The sequence below is a fragment of the Apostichopus japonicus genome, chromosome 20, assembly GCF_037975245.1.
Source record: "Apostichopus japonicus isolate 1M-3 chromosome 20, ASM3797524v1, whole genome shotgun sequence".
Taxonomy (NCBI): Eukaryota; Metazoa; Echinodermata; class Holothuroidea; order Aspidochirotida; family Stichopodidae; genus Apostichopus; species Apostichopus japonicus.
The window spans coordinates 26,812,166-26,829,427 of record NC_092580.1 but is presented as its reverse complement, the minus strand read 5'-3'; the positions used below and the strand labels follow the sequence as shown (position 1 = coordinate 26,829,427).

The window sequence follows — 17,262 nt, the reverse complement described above, 5'->3', positions numbered from 1 at the left end:
ATGTTCTACTATGTAGGATTGATATAGCTAAATGTTCTACTATGTAGGACTGCTATTGCTAAATGTTCTACTATGTAGGATTGATATAGCTAAATGTTCTACTATGTAGGATTGATATAGCTATATGTTCTACTATGTAGGACTGCTATTGCTAAATGTTCTACTATGTAGGATTGATATAGCTAAATGTTCTACTATGTAGGATTGATATAGCTATATGTTCTACTATGTAGGACTGCTATTGCTAAATGTTCTACTATGTAGGATTGATATAGCTAAATGTTCTACTATGTAGGATTGATATAGCTAAATGTTCTACTATGTAGGATTGATATAGCTATATGTTCTACTATGTAGGACTGCTATTGCTAAATGTTCTACTATGTAGGATTGATATAGCTAAATGTTCTACTATGTAGGACTGCTATTGCTAAATGTTCTACTATGTAGGATTGATATAGCTAAATGTTCTACTATGTAGGATTGATATAGCTATATGTTCTACTATGTAGGACTGCTATTGCTAAATGTTCTACTATGTAGGATTGATATAGCTAAATGTTCTACTATGTAGGATTGATATAGCTATAAGTTCTACTACGCAGGACTGCTATTGCTAAATGTTCTACTATGTAGATTTGATATAGCTAAATGTTCTACTATGTAGGATTGATATAGCTATACGTTCTACTATGTAGGATTGATATAGCTATACGTTCTACTATGCAGGACTGCTATTGCTAAATGTTCTACTATGTAGGACTGCTATTGCTATATGTTCTACTATGTAGGATTGATATAGCTAAATGTTCTACTATGTAGGATTGATATAGCTAAATGTTCTACTATGTAGGATTGATATAGCTATATGTTCTACTATGTAGGACTGCTATTGCTAAATGTTCTACTATGTAGGATTGATATAGCTATATGTTCTACTATGTAGGACTGCTATTGCTAAATGTTCTACTATGTAGGATTGATATAGCTAAATGTTCTACTATGTAGGACTGCTATTGCTAAATGTTCTACTATGTAGGATTGATATAGCTAAATGTTCTACTATGTAGGATTGATATAGCTATATGTTCTACTATGTAGGATTGATATAGCTATATGTTCTACTATGTAGGATTGATATAGCTAAATGTTCTACTATGTTGGACTGCTATTGCTAAATGTTCTACTATGTAGGATTGATATAGCTAAATGTTCTACTATGTAGGATTGATATAGCTATATGTTCTACTATGTAGGACTGCTATTGCTAAATGTTCTACTATGTAGGATTGATATAGCTAAATGTTCTACTATGTAGGATTGATATAGCTATACGTTCTACTACGCAGGACTGCTATTGCTAAATGTTCTACTATGTAGGATTGATATAGCTAAATGTTCTACTATGTAGGATTGATATAGCTATACGTTCTACTATGTAGGATTGATATAGCTATACTTTCTACTATGCAGGATTGATATAGCTAATTGTTCTACTATGTAGGATTGATATAGCTATATGTTCTACTATGTAGGATTGATATAGCTAATTGTTCTACTATGTAGGATTGATATAGCTATATGTTCTACTATGTAGGACTGCTATTGCTAAATGTTCTACTATGTAGGATTGATATAGCTAAATGTTTTACTATGTAGGATTGATATAGCTAAATGTTCTACTATGTAGGATTGATATAGCTAAATGTTCTACTATGTAGGATTGATATAGCTATATGTTCTACTATGTAGGACTGCTATTGCTAAATGTTCTACTATGTAGGACTGCTATTGCTAAATGTTCTACTATGTAGGATTGATATAGCTAAATGTTCTACTATGTAGGATTGATATAGCTAAATGTTCCAGTGTCCTAGAGTATTACAGTCACATGGCAAAGGATTAAATACCAGATTTGTCACCAAACCTTTAAAACTTTACTCCTATGGGTTTAATTTACCTGCTTGTAGGGATTGAGCCCATTGTGGCATCTCCTGAAGGTTTCTCCTGTGAAGAGGCTTCTCGGTTTGAAGTTTCCTCCTTTTTTTCTTCTGGAGAGATTTCCAAAAGATACTTAAGTCGTGAGCTTACTGTGGGTCGAACAAAAGTAAAACACCATCACCAAGTGTTCTTACATACACTCTGGTATACAAAAAAAAGAACAATTTCCTTGAGATTTCTGCATTCACGAATAAATTCCTAAATAGTTAATACGTTACACGAATGGCTTAAAACAGTATTAAGACTGGAATATCTTTATATATTTGGATCTTAACAAATCACTAGCTTTGTAGTAATAAATCTATCACTGATATAAAGGTTTTGTTCTTGTTTGAAGACTGTCAATGTTACCTATATCTATCAGTATGAATCTTGAAGCTGACCAAACACCATGACTGCTGATTTAAGCTTCAAGGGTCTATATCTAAAACATAGACTTTATTCAGGCTATCTGGGGAATGACAAACCCCAGCAAGAGTTTAGAATGAGAAAACAATGATTAAAAACAAAGCCAAAATGAAGACATTTGATACATACAGGCAATCTGGAAGCACCTCCAGTGTGGCTGAAGCTGATTAATAACATTAAACATGGTTTCTCTGGCACTGCATGAAAGAGAAGAAGTAACAAACCAGAACAGTAAACGATCACACAGAAGCATCAAAGAGCCAGCAAGGTTCTAAATACAAATAAATACAAACTTTCAAGACCAAAACTGTCGCTAACTTGTGCAAACATTACCCTCGGTTTTGAAAAAGCCCCCTTCCCCCCCAACAAAAAATTTAGAAGAAAATTAACAACACAGCCAAAGTACTAAAGAGGGAGAATCTTTTCTGGCCTAGGGTTCCATTGGCCGGCCATAGGGCCACAGGAGGATCCAGGGGCAACACCACGGTTGCGGGACGGTAAAAGGCATTCCAAAAGCCCTGAGCATAGTGAACCCGGAGAGCAACTTTACTGTAGAAAATTTTAGTTGGAATAAACTCATTGTTGTACAGGGACATTGCTGTAAAGAAAATAGTGGACACTATGTCTGACGATGAGACAATGTGACATCCTTGATCCAGCTAACGATCTATTGTTACATAATACATTAAGTGCTCATGCAATTACATGGCGTGAAACAGTTCAAACATAGACAGTGAAACAGAGAATTTTGCCCGTCATTATTTCTTGTGTCACATGACTTACCTCTGACAGGGTGCACCCAGGGGTTCTGACGGGCTGCAAGGGTCACCTAATAAGGTCTTCAGGCAAGCTGTAGCTCCCATTGCTAAAGATGTACTATTGTAACCTCCCTGGCCAAGATACAAAGAGAAATGTAAATTCTTCATATCTTAATGTACGAATCTTAAAGCTTATCTTCTTCAACACACATCTCTAGCCTAACCATGGGGGTGCCATGGTAGTCAACACCATGCCCAATGAACAATTCCACACTGTATATAGGAGAGTTTAACTTTTACCACATCATGCATTTTTATTATTACCTTACCTCATACTTGTAATGTATGCAATAAATAGCATGATTAATCTAAATGTAACATGCTAAAAAATAAAGCCTTTGAAAAGTTTTAGTTTCATTTTAAAAGATACATGGAATTAACTTGGATAAAGAATATTTTATCATCTGCTTCTGATGTTTTTGAAATGTCAAGCATGCCTCTATTAAAACTTAGTGAGATTCTCCCAGATGAGCAAAGCCCTGACTGCTAATTAAACGAAACACTTACCTCTAAAATGAGTGCAAGCTTCCCATTGGCTAATCCCATCAATGATTGTGTCATGTGACTATAGAATGTTGGTGATACTGCCATTTCACCCTAATAAACGTGAAAAGTATCAAAATGACAAAACCAAAATAAATTAATTAATTGATTAATAAAAATGTATCATACAAATTCCAGATTAGTTGCAAATAATTACATATGTTAGCCTCTGAGCTCAATTTATCAATTCTTAGACCATAATAGTGAATCAAAATGCCATATTGTTACCGCTTCAACAACTCTTTCACACTGCTCCCCTTCTTCTGTGGCTAGAAGCTTAACTATGTAGTAAGACAAATATAAACTTGGAAATGCTGTGTGTCATCAAAGGACATGAAGACAAATGAAAATAAAATATGCTAATGAAGGTAGAAAACAAGTGAAGCCAGTCAACCGGCCAAACACTCGAGCTTACAGTAGATGGTTAGCTCTCCTTGTCAAATGTACCTCTACTACGGAACATCACTACCATAAGTTCAAATTCACTGTGACAACAAGGTTAAAGACAAACTAGCAGGAACATTTTAAATGATGCCATCCCTTTGTTAATATCAGGAAGGATCGAAGCTTCCACACAAGAACCTATTGTATCTTAATAGAGTTAATAAAGACTGATTTCTGTGTTGACTCACATTGCATGGATTGATTGGAAGTTTGTAACTTTATCTTCTTTTTTTGGGGGAGGGGGGAGGGGGCAGCTAGAAGCCAGCATAGTATACATAAAAATCAACATTCATTGTGTTTACACAAATTTTCAACATCACTTCAACTGTCATGTCGGACAAATAAAGCGCAGAACTTTGACCTCATTGGATGGACTGTGACATTTACCCTGAAATCAAAACTTGATTTAGACGTTGAACTTCTCACGGTTATCAAACTGACATTTCAAGTTAACAGGATGGTTATGCAGCACTTGGTAGATGGTGGTAAACAGCTTTCTGGTTATCACAAATCACAGCTTTCAAGACTTGCATTTTATGGCTATATTATTAAAATGTATGGTTATATTTTACCATCTGAGTATCGCTTAAACAAACAACTGTTTTTATACTTACAGTATGTGAACTGTACTTGCCATGCTGGGTACAATGGCATTACTCTTTCAGCATTAGATACGAGGTAATTCGGCAATGTTTTCACTGATACCTGCCTTCCCCATTTGCTTTCACGATTGAAGCAGAGTTTGAGGGGATTCAACAGCAAAATCCTTGGTTTTGACTGGGAAAGGTTTTACCAATACTTTCTTCCCTTTCAAGCCCAGATGTGAACTTTAACACTGCTTTTCTTACACACAAGCATTGACATACAGTATCCCATGTAATGTCCTGCTCAAAGGTTTAGACCTTTGTTTCTAGTAATCACAGGTTTGGCTGGCTTCTGTATGCCCCCCCCCCCCCCACCCCATCGTCTCTCACATCTACCAATCCTTTAGTGATCAAGTTAAGAAAACTAGATGTTTCAATTTTTTCTTTTTCATTTTCTGTTTATCTTTTGCTTATAACCTAAATTGTGAATTGTCTTATTTGCATTTTGAACTTTCCCTGTTTAAAGTCACATATTCTCATTAACATACAAAATTCATTTGTGGCAAAGTTTGTACACGAATGACTATACCTTTGGGTCGTCTTTAGCACTGTCGAATCCAGCCGCTACCAAAACTAACTCTGGTTTGAACTGTAAAAAACAAACAATGTAGAACAAATTGAATACAAGTAACAACAACAAAAACAAAGAGAAAAAGCAATTCTAGCAAGTAGCAAGTTTGTGAATGAACCTTAAAACAATTTAAACTCAAACGTTATCAACTATTAACAAAAGAAAAAAAAACAAGGAAAAATATGAGAAAACAAAGAAAAAAAAAGCTTGAAAATAAACATTAAAACAATTGAAACTCAAAAGCAATCAACTATTATAAAAAGAAAACAAAACAAGGAAAAATATCAGAAGCCAAAGAAAGAAAAAACAGAAAAAAAAAAGAAAAAGAAAAAAAAAAGAAGAAAAATACTGCAAAAAACAAAACAAAACAATGCACAACAATAGACAGAAATACTTGAAAGAAATACATTGTGAAATACCAAAGTGACTTTTGAATATTTCTTTCACAAAATGGAAAAGTCAAGTTACTAATCAAACTCTTCTATCTCATGCACTGATACGATTGTTTAACTTTTATACAGCAGTATGTATGTTGCTTTATAATGTTGATGTCATTCTCACTTCACTTTCCCTTTCTACTAATCTAATTGCAATCTGTAACTGCAAAACATGGAGAAGAAAAAATCATGAAAGCATGAAAGATAGAAAAGAGAAAACCATAAGATATTTAAGTTTTGTTTATTGCCCATGCTGACTTACCTCTAAGGCCACTGGTAGAAGTATTTGTTGAAAGATGGAGAAATATTCAGCATCTCCCATATTAGTCTACCATCAAAGCCAAAACATATAGGACATAAAAAGACACAAACCATGAATTATTATAAAATTATTGCTATGGAGTAATAATAAATAAAGAATACACAAACAAGTTTACTTCTAAGGGATTTTAAGGGGATAAGTTGATTTGCTTAACAATACATTGTCTGCATACAACAATACATTGTCTTAACATTACATTGTCTGCTATATTTGTCAGAATATCTCTTTAAACTTCTCAGCAGATTAAGGGCATAAACAATACCACACAAAGGTAAATCCTACTTTGATATGTGGGACAAGGAACACTGCATGCTGAAGGGAAACAAATGTGGTGACAGCATTTGAAATCTTAGTTTGTTTGAAGTGGGATAGCTTTACCCATGGTCATTTTCTTAATTATATAAATTTCGGCTTAAATGAAATTACGATAAAAGAAGTCCAGTACTTGACAATTGTAAATAAAGGACAGGTGGGTGAAGACAAGTGGGTGGAGACAGGTGGGTGGAGACAGGTGGGTGGCTGATAAGGGTAGGGAGTAAGCAGCTGTAACAAGTCTTCAGAAACCCAAATTTGATTTCTCTGATAGGATATTGAGAGTTATGTGGTCAAATGGTGAAGGCAATTAACATGTGAGTTAGACATAAATAACTCCTCACCTTATTCCAGGGGATATTAATGTTATATCCCTTTCCTTCCCCATCTCCTATATGGTCCCAGTTTGATTCTGGTAGATGGGGCCAAAATTCTCCATTCTCGTAACGATGCATAGAAAAGTAAAGGACCCTGTGACCACATCCAGAGAGAGAGAGAGAGAGATACAGAGAGTGAAGGAGAAAAATTGGGTTTTGTGATTTTCATTAATTTCAGTTGTTTTCCAATGGAAGTCTAAAAATATAAAATACAAATATCAGAAGACTAAATTGGACATTAAGGAAGTTTGGTATATCCCTAAATATTTATGTTTGATATCAATGTAAATAAGGTATTAAAGTATGCAAATTTATGATCACCAAGGGCTCTATAGACCAGCTATGGAGGGGAGGAGATGGGGGATGGGGGGTGGGATGGGAGGACATGGGGGAGTGTACATAAAATCTAGCAAGAAATAAGACTTATTGCAATGCCTCTTGACTGCACTCACTTGATATATCTATATAAAAAATAAAAAAAAACTTTCTGTCTCTTATCTCCATGGTCTGTTAAGGTTAGTGCATCCAACACTATTTTCTTACCTGGGGTCATTGTAGAAAGCCCTCTGGATTCCTTGGCCATGGTGGACATCCCAGTCGATAACGAGTACTCTGCAAAGAATTACAACGGAAAGAAATATTAAAAAATAATATTGACAGATAGTTGGTTAAGATTATGGTATTAAACAAGTCCTATTTACCATTAGAAATGTCTGCACATATAGTGATTATTTTCATTCAAAATTGACAGAGATGTTAAGAAAGCCAGTATCCAATATCTGCATCATAAATCAGAATATGATGCAAGCTTTCATATGTGTAGCTTTATTAAAAGGAATTCAATGATTATCTAAAACCTGTTTGAATGAGGAGGACTTTAATGAGTGGGTCCCTTACCTTTTTACGTTCCAATTTTCCACTGCTTGCTTAGCTGCTATTGCTACATTGTTTAACAAGGAATAACCATTGGCTTCATTGTGTCCTGCATGGTGACCACAAGGCCTATGGAAAAAGAAATCAAGGACACACACATTAAAACAGAGATGGTGTAAAAGCAATGAAATATCCTATAGGGGAGGGGTGTAGGGAATGGGAGGGAGCAAAGGTGGAGCACTAACCTTTAACAAACAAATGCAATGAAGTTGTACCAAAAGATTTATGAACACAAGCAGTAAAAACTTGTTTAATCTAAACATTACGTTCTATAATCTTCAATGTCATTCAAATGAAACTATTTCATTCAATTTACAATTTTCAATAATTTCTGATACCAAATAGCCAAAATAACATCCTGAAGTATGTCAACATGATACATTTTTGTTTTAGCAATAACTGGCAGGAAGATCAAAGATATATATTCTTTGCTATGATTAACAATAAACTAGCATCTTCACTTGATAAACCTTGCTTAATGCCAATTTTTGAAGGTATTTTTTGAACATCTTACCTAACAATAGCAAATCCATTTTGAAGCTGCAGACAAAAAAGAAAAAATGAAGAAAAGATCATGAAATGGAAATCAACTCTGTGTGTTTCGCTTTAAATACCTTTCATGCAACAAACTGTATGCAAACTCAATCAATAAATCAGTCAATCAATCAATACTTTAACACCAGAAACAGGCTTTGTCTGTACCTTTATCAAAAGGGGGAAAAAAAGCAAAGGTACCACACATTGTGTTCCATTAATGATTGTTACAATGAGGTCCCACTCTTCCCCACCCCAGCCTGCTTATGAAACTGAGCATGTTCCCTGATATGACTGGGGTGGAAGTGGGGGTGGTGGGGGGAATGCAGCAGTTTCTTTGGATCTTGTCTGATCATACCTGTCCTGTCTGAATCTGCTTCACCAAGTCGATGGCTCCTCCAGCAACACTACAGGCCACCTCAAATGATTCCTGGTGAAGAAGGAAAATGAAGAAATAAAAGAGAAAAAGAATTGGGATATATATTAGACCTCATGGAATCAATGCTTTGATCTATTATTCCCTGTAGAGGAGTATTTGAGGACAGTAATGTACATTGCCATTACGAAACCAAACAATCCATAACATATATTGAGAGCATGTATAAATCATGAGGGCATTATGCCTAACTTAGTTACATTCTGAAACATGTAAAATCCAGAGAGAAAACTGGATTTGAGTTAAAAAACACAAAGGATTGTGGAATTACATTACCTTGCATAGGAAGATAGAATCATAGCTCTCTGCAAAGGATTTCAGTTCTTCGTCACTTAAATTTGGAATCGTCTTCAACTTAGCAAGATATTCATCACTTTAAGAGAGAAAGGAAGAAAAAAAAATCACTAAATGAAATGAAATATTTGAGGCCCCCCCCCCCCTCTGTAGTCAGTTTCTGACAGAACATTTCAGAGTAGGGTCCTAGTTTAAATGAAATGAGTGTGTGGACGGGTACTAATAAGCTCTATTTATGGCTAGTACCATCTACTACTGTGTGTATGGTTACCGTAATTTATCTGTAGAAAGAAGAAGCTTCTTTTAAGGGGAAAAAATTATATTGAAAAATATCAGCATGGAAATTGCACCACATTTTGCTACAAGAAGCAATGTGCCTTGTAAGATCACAATAATGATAGGACTGTTGTTATTGACAATTCACACATTGGTGTTCAAATTGCAATAGCTAGATCACAAAATTATGTTTACAAAACTCTTCCACTGTATGTATTACAGAACTACCTAAAAGTCTAGACAATTCTTTAAAATTTTGTAAATCCACATGAAAGAAAATCTAGAGCATTTGTGGTAAAATGAATATAGCCAAGCAACAACAAGGCCTCATTTAGCTAAATTATTCATAAATCAGCACCTTAAAGTAAACAAAATAGCCATCATCAACCAAGAAAGATGATAAAATACGAGCAAACGTATAAACGACTATTGGTTTTATGTTGTATCTCTTACCTATGAATGCATTTGATTTCTTCATCTTTGGCTGGTCTAAGCTGATGGGTGAAGATATGTAAAAAACATGTAAAATCATTATAAATGACATCACCATGGAAACTACACATTACGTAGGTATACACCATATGGAAAGCAAAATATGGAGTGTCTCAATAATGGCAATACAACTAGATTACCTTTATATATATTGTGCAGAAAAGAAATGAGTGAGTGAATGATATCTTCTCATAGAGCAATGTCTCTACTTCAGGTTAAAGACTCGTTGACATCATGTCAAGATCTTCTGTTTCCTCTAAAAACTGGAACTGCTCTAATATTATCACAAAAGATATCAATGTTATTCAGATGTAGTTCAGATAAAGCTGGTTAACCTACACATGTAAGGCTGCATAAATACAGGAGATTCCAAGTATAGAGAAGTGTCCTTCAATGCCAAACCCCTCCCACCCTATTCTCTTCTCCCTCTCCCTGTTCCATTTAACCAAGATGTAAAACATTGCCCAGTATTTCTGTCATAGAAATATAACTGATTTAGGTCGCTAGGTACTCACCGGCACGCCTACACATCTGTCCATTAATCCTTCTTCCTTGATCTTAGTTTGTATGGCTCGTAGCCTATCTGGACACTCTGCGTCAGCATGGATACTGATATCAATGAGAGTGTTACATAAATTAATGATAAATCCCTTTACTACTAATTCCCTTACATCAATCTCTTTGTGTTCACCATGGTCAATAACCTGTCTGTATTCTGTGCATATTTGTGTCCCTTGGGTTACTGTTTCATGTCATTTAGCCTCTGAAGAAGATCCTGCTAGGATCAGGACGTCAGGCCAACTTACTTTTACAAATAAATTGATGATAATATTAAGCTCACTTGGATGCTCACATATTGATTTAATGTTGCACGCTTTGTATTTTCCGTGTCTGCCGTATTTTGCTTTCCTCTCTCGGAGTATGAATAACATAAAACTACATTCCTTTAAGTTTGTCTGTGGTCGTTTCTAAGTATAATTTCAATCATAACATACTTAAATGTTTAAGGAAAGAGTCATGAATTTCAATTTAGTGGAAGCAAAGCAAACAGAGAATCATTCAACAAGATAAGAAATATCACCAGTTATAATTTAGTTTCAAGAGTCCCTCCATGTTTGAATGATCTACAACCCCGCTTCCCAAAATGATGGGTTATAAGAAAGAAAAAAGTGGAGTCGCCAAGCGTTAATACTGAGCTGCAAGTCAGATATATAGGGGAAAGCAAAATACTGTAGCTGATCAATAAACAGTATTTGTGATAAAATCTGGCAGTAAATGCCTCCATATTGTGGGTGATTTGTTTTCAAAGTTTGATGAATGTATCTGTGCTGCAGTTTACTTACTTTCAGTATAAGTGCAATCAAATCAGTTAGTTGCATTTTTAATCATCATCTTAGACCAGGGGTTACATATTAGGTGTTTTTAGGCCTCATAACTTATTAGTCGTGAATAGTCTAAATCACAACAACAAACAGGGTTCAAAAATGAGCAAGCTCCATCCCTTTTCTGCCCTGTTTTTTGTAATAAGCCTTAAAGGGTGTGAAGACTCGCGCACAAAAAAACGTCTCATGCCGGTAATCAGACCTAGTTTCGAATGAGGTGTAACAGAAGTGTTAGACACCACCATCGATCCCAGAAAATACACACACAGCTTGCTACCGTCGGTAATTAGACACTAGTGTACAGTCAATCCATACAGCTACGGTCAATACCCACAACGCAGTGTACATAGCAGCGTGGACATCTCATGTCTAGATAAAAGATAACAAGGTATCATGTTCATTACTGTCTGCATTTTGTAGCGACAAGAATAAAACTTCACATGCAAGCAACGGAAAGTTAACTTTTTCAAAGCGCAGCCCGCGGCTTGGGGCCAGTCTTCAATGCCTTTAAAGTCAGATAGTTTCCTCTATGTGTATCAGAACAAGACCAAAGCTGCACTACCGTTACACTCATCGGGGACTTACTAACAGAGAGTACACACTTGGTGTGTTTTAAATAAGACTGAAATGTTACATCTCCTGCTTTAGTTTGGTCTTTCACTTCTGTTTAATTCTTGCAGAATACAGAAAATGCTTACCTTCCAAAGTTACAATGGTGTTTCAAACACATCTCGTCCAGTATGAGACCGGTCCTAAAAGAAAGAAGGAAGAAAAAAAACCCTTTCCAAATGTTGTTCAGGTGACAATGCAGCCGATATGGTCTGTTGTTTAATAGGTGTTATGTATTAACATCAACCTTAAGGATGCTAAAAGTACCTTTTGAGGAATACATTTCTGATCTTTAGAAGCTTAAGAGGTGTCTAAGCTTGACAAGAAATTTCTATCCCTGTCTTTCCACCATTTTCAAAACAAACAGAGAGGGAAAAAAAGATGTTCAATATTACCTTCCATGTGTGTACAATAAGATAATATCAAAGATATAAACCACACAAATGGTTGAAAATACTTACTGCTTTACGACTGGAACAGTAGGAGTATCAGCAATTGTCTGTTAATAATAATGATCATAATAATGATGATAATAATAATATAAATAATGATAATATTAATAATAATAAAAGTAATATATATCAAAATATAGGTGACTTGTTAAGGTTGACTTAAAAGCAGCTTTTTTTGGGGGGGGGGGGTGGGGAGAGAGAGGGGGGCTTGAGGTGGGTCTCAGGTGGAGGATTTGAGCACAGAAATTTATTGGAGATATATTTTGTTACTAATAGGATCCATGTCTTTTCCTTTTTAAATAAATAATGGCACAATTGGTCCTTTGATGGACTTATGCCTTGTCTAAGTAGGCATGCACTAATATTTATGTATGTTTTGAGAGTAAACTTTCCAAACATCTTCATCAAGTGTCATGGTAAATTACCAGCTGGTTGCAATAATTGTGGCGTGAAAAAATACTTCACACAGTGCTAGTATGGTTCAGGCACATTACTGCTGAAAGAGATTCTTTAATTGTCAGAGAAATGTAATATTTAAAGTTAAATGTTCCAAACTGTTAATCTCTCAGTTTCTGACCTACCATTCCTACAAACTCAACGGACAGTTCATCATTCTCTTGTTGTGCCTGTCTTTTCTTAGCCATTTCTTCCCTTGCTTTCCTTTTCTTTTCTTCTTGGTCACTCCTTGGTTGTTTCTTCTATTAAGTGTCAAATTACCCATTTGGAACACAAAGAGAAGAAGAAATGAAAAACAAAAAAATAAATAACGGCTGCAACCTGCTCAGAAATCATCAATCGCTTTGCACGGTGATGTAAGCCTCTCGCCGTATTTAGTGGCTGCAACTTGGGCTACGGTATAAACAACACTTTGTGCCTTTTAATCTTCATTCGAAACCATCTGTGCAGATTCTAATGGTGGTGAATAAAGTCGAATGAAGTTAATAGATGGAGGACATATGTGAAATCGGGCATCAAATTTTCACCAGGCTATTTACTCCCAAAATCTTGTCTTTAATAACTCTGGGGAAATTTTACATATTACATGTCCAAAGTGGACTTATTCTTAGTGGTGGGATGCAGATGTGTAGGAAGGAATTCAAATGTAACCCACACACTGGGTACTCAAGTTAGTACTCACCTTAGTATGCACCTTACGTTTCTTCTCTGTATCAAATTTTTGTTCTTCATTTTGTTCTTGATCGGCCATAGTCTACAGCAAAAAAACCAAATGAGTGCAAAACAGTTGGTTCAAAATGCTTCATGGTATTTTATATATGTCACTGGGAATGCTGCTTACTTTCTCTGATTTGTTCTTCTTTTTATGTTTCAACGAGTAGAATGTTAACAGTACTCATTGTGATCATGTGCAGAAACCAATACCATCATTATGTCATGTTAAACGCAATTTCTGATCGGGCTAATTTGCAAAAACTATGTATTCCTGCAAGCAAAATAATTGCAATAACTGAAAGAAACACATTTACATTGGAGCACATGTGGCTCAATGATCATGTCATGTTTGTTCAAGTCTTCAAGCCATGAAAGAAAAACATGGAATGGTATTGCATAGCAACATTTGGGAAAACGCTACTCAATGTGCAAAGATGTATAGAAGGTTTTGTACGTGTACAGGAACCATAGTATTATTGAGAGATGAAGTTCAGTCTTAATAACTGCTACACAAAAACTGAACACTAAATTTGTCCCTGTAAACCTTGCATGTGAAGAAACAGCAAACCTGTGATATCTTCCAAATGAAATTAGCTAATTGAAGTTATTTTTGACACTAATTTCTATCACATCTAGACCAATACTGATGGCTGGATTTGTGTCTCCTTTAAGGAAACATGAAAATAGTACAGAATAAGGACCCATTGACATAACTAGTTTGGAGCCTGATATGGCTCCAAGCCTGGACAACTCTGGATGTGTCCTCCATTTTGAATTTTTGATGTCATGTCACAGGCCACCCCACGTGGAGAAGTTTGCCTCTAAAAATCACCTTTCTGGTAACTCACCTGTCAGATTTTCTGTTTGGCTAGATTTATTCTGGCCTGACTTGGACTTTTTATATGTGAGGCCTAACACAACAATGATTGCCCAAATTCTCAGAAAGGCAAGGATACTGTACAAAAGATAAGCCTATCTTGCCTACCTTCATTTATGGAGTAATTACAAAAAAACCTTCACTTTTCTAACAATGTAACTGGATATTTTTTGCTGGCCTTAAATTACCGGTGGGAAAATCATTATTACTATTAGATATGCATGGGCCTTGGCTACTTTATAAATGCTTTAGAGAATGATACATCTTCTTAAATGGACATCTATTGCTGGAGTTGGAAGTTTGCTAGAACAACTTGACTGCCACTCCGCCTGAAGAAAGAGACCTTCTGAAAGTGTGGGGAGGCGGCGGGTGGTACAGTACTCCATAATCATTAGTTGTACCTAATTTATGACGAGATCGAGATGAGACTTCCAGTATCTTAAGTAGTATGATCTAAACAGGTGCATTCTAACATTGGGCATAGCTTTATTGGTCTAACTATTCGTTCTTGAAACCTGTTCGCAGTCTTTACTGCCTAGCCTAGTGACTAACGTTATGTTATGTACTTAGGCCCTATGCTTTCGTTCGGTTTGGATATTGAAGGGTCTGTATCCACGATATCTCTTCGCCTACCTTGCATAAAAACGATTTGTTAGAATTGTGTACAAACCTCTTTGGCTGACTGAGCTTTTTGCCTAGTGAAGCTACCTGTTCACTGTTGATGACGAAAGACGATCATAACCAGAAAAGTATTAAAAAGTTGTTGATCTCTTGAGTTGTTGCAAATCGCGGAACTGAGTTAGCGCAATTTTCTAACGACCATTTTGGTAGACAAAAATGTAGCTGTTATGGTTCGAGAAATTTGCTAGGTTGGCCCTTGCAGCTGCTCCATTATGGCAAGCTGTAGCAAAATCAAGTTATTTGCAGCTTCCGGTTAACTTTTCCTCGATATCCATTCCATATTTCCATTGACTGCAGTTTATTTCAATGTTTCATACTTTAATGGAGACCGGAACGATGTGCGCTCGTAAAGATGGTCTAGAATTGAGGTAGAAATCAATCATTCAAAATAATGTATTTCTTTGATCGGTAGCGCTTTGTCGAATGGGAAACTGTGCCCTTTGAGACCATTCTCTGGTATTGAGTTATAAACTTTACACACAAAAATAACCACAAATATTACAATTTGTTATACGTGTATGATGCTAACAAAAGCAAAAGAAGGCGTTGTCATGATATTTGTACCCGGTAATAATACACCCTGAAATGAAAGCCGCAGATCTAGACGGGATACAACAAAATCAACGTAGACCTACACAATACCTCTGCATAGAATCTTTCTTCTTTTCATTATTATGTTAATTTCAAAAATGTTATCTGGAAATTTCGACCAGTATTATTTCTCGACATTTCGACTAGTTCCTCAAACTAGTACAACGTTTTGATAAAAGCTCGACTTATCTCTCAAGCGTAGACATATTTGTTTCTCACCTCATAATTCCAAGCACTTTATCACAAAACGTCCGAGTTAAACCAGGTAACAGTGTAGCCATGAATATAAGAACGCCTACGTATAATTAAAATCATTCACTTTGGAGTTGATCATAATTGTAATACGAAATTCCACGTCCATACACATTTTCGTAACACCATTAGTGATATGCAAATCATAAAATGACCACATTCCAAACTTTTCCACTTATGCGTCATTATTATCATTGAACTACGGCTCGTCAAACTAAATGTTCTAACATTTTTATGGGACTTATGGAATATTTTGAAACATGAAAAAATAAAATCTAAATAACTCCTCCTTCTCACAACATTATTGATGCCCGCCTCCGAGGACCTGTCATCATAATCAGATGAGGTGTACTTGCATAGAATAATCTTTACTGCCCAATCATCACCATGGTCCATAACCTCGATCCCTGCAGCCACAGTATTTTCCAATATCTCCACCAAGAAGCAATATCATTTATTAACAGTGATAGCTTCGATTACCATCTATAGATCAAACATCATTACTTCATCGAGACAGGTTCCTGTGATGCGGCGGTCAATAAGTAAAAGCATATTCAGGGAGTCTTCCACACTGTTAAGCTTTATGAAAGACTTCCCTCCACTTTGTACTTTTATGGAAAAAACAAATAAATAAATAAATATTAACACTCATGTCACTCGAACTGGAAATTTCCAACACCCCCTCCCACCATAAAAACGGTTTTAACCTATATAGTGGACTCATAAGCAGTGTGGTTCCTTCGTAACCACATTCCTGTATTATGCTTGACTTCTGCTGATATTTGTTAGGTTTGCTGTACCTGTTCGACTTCACAGGGACGGCTGAACAACTGAGCCCATTTGAAGCGTGCGTGTATGCCGATGTGGGTGGGGGGGGGGGGGTGGGGTGTCTGAACGAATGTTTCACGACTTCGTACATGCACTGTGAAGTAGATCACGTTGTATGACTTTGTTTGCTGGCGGTCAGGTTGCCATGCTCTTAACGTCGTTGTCAGCCATTTAACTATAGCCTGTGGCTTACCTATCAAAGAGTAAATAACTTGTTGGCCTAGAAGAGCAACAATCCGGTACTAAGCTTTAACGAACTTGGGTTAATTAAGTATTCTTACTTAATTTGTGAAGGGCAAACACATGAATTTCTTTCCTTGTTATAGTAGGCCTACATGGGTATAAAGTTTCTTAATTTTATCTCTGACTCCTTTATACGCGGTCCGTGTGAAATCGCACTCCCGTACGAATGGTGCAACGTGTTCAGTTCACACGACATATTGAATAGGTGGCATATGTACCCAGTTTCTGTAGGACTCTCCACACAGCTTCATGTAGTAATTTCAGTGTAGCCATATTGTTCAATTCGAAAGACTTGTGAAACCAAAAGTCACTAATGTGATTCCTGCAATTCAAAG

At 36.0% G+C, this 17,262-nt stretch overlaps 1 protein-coding gene across 1 annotated transcript in view; it reads right to left on the bottom strand.

Annotated features, from left to right (window-relative positions):
* Nucleotides 1-15,417, bottom strand: part of LOC139962032 (histone deacetylase 6-like) — a 35,689-nt gene extending 20,272 nt beyond the window's left edge. The window contains exons 1-19 of the mRNA XM_071961858.1: nt 15,003-15,417; nt 13,424-13,495; nt 12,867-12,983; nt 12,295-12,332; nt 11,923-11,976; nt 10,358-10,451; nt 9,804-9,844; nt 9,057-9,153; nt 8,703-8,774; nt 8,325-8,350; nt 7,775-7,879; nt 7,421-7,489; nt 6,845-6,971; nt 6,129-6,194; nt 5,388-5,447; nt 3,735-3,824; nt 3,193-3,299; nt 2,539-2,606; nt 1,961-2,090 (exon numbers count right to left, since the gene is read on the bottom strand). Coding sequence (XP_071817959.1) covers nt 1,961-2,090; nt 2,539-2,606; nt 3,193-3,299; nt 3,735-3,824; nt 5,388-5,447; nt 6,129-6,194; nt 6,845-6,971; nt 7,421-7,489; nt 7,775-7,879; nt 8,325-8,350; nt 8,703-8,774; nt 9,057-9,153; nt 9,804-9,844; nt 10,358-10,451; nt 11,923-11,976; nt 12,295-12,332; nt 12,867-12,983; nt 13,424-13,492 — 1,430 coding nt within the window. The 5' untranslated portion in view covers nt 13,493-13,495; nt 15,003-15,417. The remainder of the gene's footprint in view (nt 1-1,960; nt 2,091-2,538; nt 2,607-3,192; nt 3,300-3,734; nt 3,825-5,387; nt 5,448-6,128; nt 6,195-6,844; nt 6,972-7,420; nt 7,490-7,774; nt 7,880-8,324; nt 8,351-8,702; nt 8,775-9,056; nt 9,154-9,803; nt 9,845-10,357; nt 10,452-11,922; nt 11,977-12,294; nt 12,333-12,866; nt 12,984-13,423; nt 13,496-15,002) is intronic.
* Nucleotides 15,418-17,262: the final 1,845 nt, after the last annotated feature.